This window comes from Leiobunum rupestre, chromosome 4, assembly GCF_980474605.1.
Source record: "Leiobunum rupestre chromosome 4, qqLeiRupe1.1.hap1, whole genome shotgun sequence".
Classification (NCBI taxonomy): Eukaryota; Metazoa; Arthropoda; class Arachnida; order Opiliones; family Sclerosomatidae; genus Leiobunum; species Leiobunum rupestre.
In genome coordinates, this window is record NC_143387.1 from 50,105,705 (window position 1) to 50,111,506 (window position 5,802).

The 5,802-nt window shown below is 39.5% G+C and overlaps 1 protein-coding gene across 1 annotated transcript; it reads right to left on the reverse strand.

Moving 5' to 3' along the window:
* Window positions 1–4,399: 4,399 nt before the first annotated feature.
* Polr2L (DNA-directed RNA polymerases I, II, and III subunit Rpb10) lies at window positions 4,400–5,284 on the reverse strand. The gene is made up of 3 exons (XM_090172066.1): window positions 5,132–5,284; window positions 4,915–5,058; window positions 4,400–4,539 (listed from the first exon to the last, which is right to left on the reverse strand). Exons 2-3 carry the CDS (start codon window positions 5,007–5,009, stop codon window positions 4,431–4,433), a joined length of 204 nt encoding a protein of 67 aa, XP_090028192.1. The 5' UTR covers window positions 5,010–5,058; window positions 5,132–5,284; the 3' UTR covers window positions 4,400–4,430.
* Window positions 5,285–5,802: the final 518 nt, after the last annotated feature.

A 5,802-nucleotide genomic window follows, 5' to 3' on the forward strand; every position in this document is an offset into this window, starting at 1 on the left:
TAACCATTGTACATGTTTCAAGCGGTAATGGGGGATTCATATTTTTGACGTGATAGATATATTAAATACATCTGGTTATAACTAATTAACTATTGACGGATTTTGAAATGACGTTTTAGCGCGCGACACTACAGGTACATGTCTTGGGACACAGCCTTCTTTGCGTGCTTTTTTGACAATAACATGTAGAGGTATTTTCACGCGCAAAATGAATTTTAAAAGCCGTCAATTGAATTTAAAATTGTCCACACTATTTGAAACTGTAAGAAAAGAGTCGAATTAGTTTTACGTTTTAAATACTAAAATATAACTACATGTTAATGTTTCCAGCGTGCTCGTCAATTTGCACGAAATTTTCGTCAAGGCAGTTAAAAAAAGTTAGTTAAAGTTTACAAAATGACCAGACTTCCGGTTAAAGAGATTGTAAACCGAAAAATATTTTTAAAGTATTTCTTATAACAAGACAAAATAAATGTTTTAAATATTTTTATTAAAAATAATTTAATTTTAATTAAATAAAACTCGATTTCAAATTTGAATGTTTAACAGCTTCAATTAGGATCTCAGAAGAAACTGTCGCGGCTAGTTGGTGGTTTCTTTACGCTTGTTCCCTAAAAGAGCTTTCCATTTGACGGCTCTCAAGCGCTCAAATATCAAACCAATCAGCTTTTCGAGTTCCATTTGGGTGTTCGGAACTGCTCCGTTCAATAAATGCGAGTTCCATTTATTGCTTTGGAGCGTTCTGAGATCGCTAGAAACCGATCTGCCGATGTCGACAACTCGATGGATAGAAATCGCTTTCGGAGCAAGTTTTTTGCCTGGACCAACGCGCTCTGTCCGCTCGGGGCAATTTGTTCCTTTTTAGCTCGAGAATAAAAGCGCATTAATTTTCGAAATATGTTCAATTTCCGAGATCGGAGTGATATAAATTTGCGACCGTAACGACTCTAGGTGGCGTAATAGGTTACTTTTGCTTGAACATAAAAAATTATCTCATTAATTATAACCAGGAAACTATAGAGGTATACACTTGGAATGTCTAAGGTTCCATTGGGACGGTGATACGAAAGCGCATCGAGAAAAAGGCGGGGCTTAACTACGTCAAGTGTAAGACGTAACACGATATTTCAAATTCATTGGCTCAAGGTTTGACGCGAAAATAATGCGTCGTCATGGTAACAAATAGGCGATCTTCCCGCGCAAAAAAAGGCTTATAAAACAATGGATTGAAAAACCTCAATTTGTTATCGTACTTAATATTTTGAAGTAATTATTATGTTCTTCGCGAAAGAAGTGTAGTGATACCTAATTTCAGGTATTTGTATGGTTATAAAAGAGATAAACAGGTAAGCTAATAATATAATAACCATGACTAGGCTCAGAACCATCCCTTGAGTAGGGCGAGCGGGGCAGTGGCCCAGGCAGGGCCGTGCTTAGGGGGTGGCGAGCCGGGTGGTCGCCCAGGGCAGGGCAGTAACCAGGGGGGGGGGGGCGGTCGGGCCGTGCCCGCCCTGAAATCAAATCCTGGTTACGGTGCTGGCCCCAGGGCCTTTAAAATCTTACCATAGGGATATATATACCGGAGGGCTGCTACAATCAGTTTCACCCATGCATTTCGCCCGGGGCCGCGAGACCTCTAAGCACGGCCCTGGGCCCAGGGCGCCAAAATTTTAGGGGCGCAAAATCAAAGATTTTCATTTAAATTGGATATTGAAAAATTAAAAATTTCTACCTAAGGTTCTGGGGTCGCCGTTTTGTTTTTTGCACAGGGTGCCATTTGGGCTAGGTTCGGCTCTGACAAGGCTTAATGACGAGTTTTCGTCGAATTAGGGTAGCGAGAGTTTTTCTCGTGAGTTTTCCCGCATTAAGACACGCCCATTTCTACGGGCTTCATCACATCCGTAAAAATCTTGCTTAGACATTCCAAGTGTATACATATGTAGTTTCTTGTTATAACGTAATGAACAATAATACAATATCTATGAAAAAAACTAATATTGATTGATACGATGATTATTTAATGCAACTATCATAGTATGCATAACTTCCTGTTGTTTTAAGGCAACTATTATCATAAGTAACATAATGTAAATTCGTATATCTTCCTGTTGCTTAAATGCAAATTTTTTTATAAACTCTTTTTTGCGACCCTGACATTCTCAATCAGCTACGACTTGGTCTTATACAAACAAACTGAGTAGTAGTATATTTAACCTTGGGCATATTATTATTATTATTATAAATTTCTGCTATATGCTTCTGTGTCGTCTTTTGTCTCAAGAAAAAGCTTCGTGACAAGGATAATGGCCGCAGGAGGGTTTTACGGGAATGAAAAGGCTGATGCCTTGATCAAAAGGGGGACAGAGGCTGGGTTCGTTGGTCCTGAACCCGTTGTCCCCCCCCCCTTGAGGGCCTCCACCAGGGCCGGATTAACCAATAGGCCGAATAGGCCTGGGCCTAGGGCACCAAGCCTACAAGGGGCACCAAGAGGGTTCGAAAAAAATAAAAGAACAAAACTTTAATCATTTGCTTTTCACAAAATATTTTCCAGAGTAATTTTAGTAAATGCGTCCACCCCTATGAACCAAAAACGTTTGATTGTCACATTCTCTGACGGACTGCCGTCTAGCCCCTGATGACATACTAAATCTGGCAACAAAATGAATTTTCCTTCCATTTCTCAATTATAAATTGAGGAAGCACTTAGCTCGCTTCGCTCGCTATTGAAAGGGGGGCACCAAAATTAACTTGGGCCTAGGGCCCCATAAAGTCTTAATCCGGCCTTGGCCTCCATACCTGGCGTTCTGGGTTGCTGGGATCTTGGGAGTGTTCCATACCCGGTTTACTGGGTCACTGGAGTTCTTGGGGCGTCCAGTGCTCGGAACGCTGGGTCTCTGGAACCTCAGGGGTGTTCCACACCCGGCATTCTTTAGATTTCTAAGGAGGGTAGTAGTTGTTTGCAGTGGAAGAGAAAGTCATTCTAGCGGGTCTCGGGCATCCCATGGTGTCACCTTCTGCTGGGCCATGATGAGGGCGTTTGTTTGCTATATGTGAGCCAGTCATGATGGCTGTCTCACTGGCCGAACGTTGTTTCGCTAGCGCACTTTTTGTCCCGGCCTGTTTAGTCTCGTAGGCTGCCGTAGTGCTAATGTGGAACGGCGGGGTACAAATACATGGACTAAATATGTCCCTATCCCCTTATAGGCATAGTGCGTGGCCCTATCTCTAATCTCATGACTGACCATCAACTCAAGCTTTGGCTCAAGATGGATTAACAAAGGCTGGCCAGAGTTTAATCTTGGCCCTTCTAGGCACAGAATTGCCCTCGCTCTCCTAAGTCTAGAATTAGGCGAGTTGTTGGCCTATTTAAGGTCACTGCCAACTCAATAGACATTTATACTTGATTGGTATCAAAGATGATCGAATCTGCCGGGCCTGAAAGGCTGATCAGGAAACGTCCTCTCACCCTCTTTGCAGATACGAAAATTACGCAGCTTAAAGGTTTGAGGACCAGCTGGAAACTTCAACAAGCCAATCAAACGGATTCTTAGTTTTGTGACGGAGATTGGACTTTTTAAGTCTTAAGGTCTGAGTTGCCCAGCTCCCCTTGCAATAATAATAATTGGGCATATTTAGACACAAGTGGACTCAGTCACTGCTGAACCAAACTTGACTGCGCACTAGCTCTGAAAATAAGTTTGGTGATATTGCTGGCTAATTGTCATACTTATTGGTATGTTACTTATGCTATTATTAAATCTTTAATTGATGGTACATAATGACTTACAGTTCCTACTACTGTCCACGATGGAATTTTTTCCTAACCAGATTCAAAATACTGCAGGAAAGAGTTCAATACATAGAGAGCGAACAAAACAATGAATATCTTTGATCTTCAGTAATAGTGTAAAAAAATGAAGATATACACTAAAGAGGTAGACAATAGCAATACAAAAAATTAGACCTAACTTCTTTAGTCCATAATCATCTACCACTTAAAACATCGCCTGTTCAAATAATTTTTTACAATAGGTGTTTCCATAAAATAAAAAAATTGAAGTATAAAATGTTTTTATCTGTGTCACGAGCTTAAGATTTTTAGTACTTTATTGGCATGCACATTTCGCACATGGACTTCAAATTTCAAAAACATTTACACATGACATCCAGTATTTTACAGAAACACCTATCTATTGATTAAAATGCAAATAGATATCTAACTAATGGTCGATTTAATGTTCCATTTCTAATTGAAATTCAGAGGCTTAAAATTTAAATGCTATTAGTTTCTTCACAAAAGATTTCATTTTTTAAATACATTTCCCATTAAGTATTCCATTTTAGACCACAAAAGCATTACTTATTCACAGTTCATTTAATATGTATAAATCACAAAACGTACTTAAAATATAATATTTATTTCAACAAAATTATTTTTCTAATGGAGCATAATTAAGCAGCTTTTCAATCAAATCCACGTGTCCCAACAACATGCGACGGCAACAGTATCTTTTTAAACCAAGAGCATCTAATGCATCGCTAAAATGGAAATATTTTATTAATATACTAGAGAAGACTAAATGTGAAGTTAAATTAAAGACAATATAGACCTCGTAGCCAAGATTCGAAAAAAAGGGTTGCAACTGACAAATTTGGAAACAAACGATTACCCACTTCCTGCAAGAGACCTCCGGCCAATCAGGCTCTATGAGTTGCTGTAAGCGATATAATAATAATAATCAGCTAAGCTAATACCCAAGGCACCACCTTAGGCCCAAGTCACCACGGTCACAAGGGTAAATATTGGGCTAATATTTTCCCAGTTCCAATAGGAAGTGGATACTCACTATTGACTACGAGCACTGACTTCATATCTAGAGTATGAGGTCTATATTCTTTTCTAAATATACATACCCTTCCGTGTATTCTGCTTGTAATAAACCGAGGTAAGCCTCCCATTTATTTCCAATAACCTTCCCACAAGTGAAACACCTTATTGGGATTATCATTTTGGCTCAAGCCTTGCCTCTTACACAAGCAACAATCCAATTTTTTTACCTATAACAGTAAATTAGAGAGAAGTTAAAACAAATACTTATAAACGTTGAAGAAAACTAGAAATTTCACTAACTTATGTTGAAATATTTTACAAACAAACTAGTTTTAAATTAGGTCTGTCCAAAAACAATTGCAATTCGCAAGATTAAACACAATGAGACGAATTAGCAGACGACCTATTGTCAACACAAAACGTTTTCATCAAAATTAGGGCCCGATATAAGTAAGGGCTAAGTTCAGTATGGCCAGGGAGTATTATTAGCGACCGAAACGATTGCGTTTTCCATTGAAACCACGCCGAGAGTGACCTGATTTTGTCTCCTACATCATAGCTGATCCATAGAGGAATATCCCTGGAGTGGTATTGATAGTTCTGATTGGGCTAAGCACTAACGTTCCTCTTCAGAAATCGCGTAAAGTGGGATGTAGAAACGGGGGGTATGTCGAGGTAGACTTTATCTATTCATACATTCCAACAAAGGCAGCGCGATCATGGCGCGATCTACCGGTTAGGGTTTGAATTCTTTAAAAAGTCTACCTCGACTTTCCCCCCTTTTTTTCCCCGCCTCGAACTGGCACTACGCTGTCGGATTTAACGCCTTCTTTCCTTTCCCCTACTCTACTATTCCTCCATGGCTGATCTAAATAGGCGATATTATGAAGTCAGATATGCTTGCTCAACTTGTTAAAATGGGATAACGAAATAGTACAGTTAAAGCCTACGGATGAATTCATAGGCTCTTT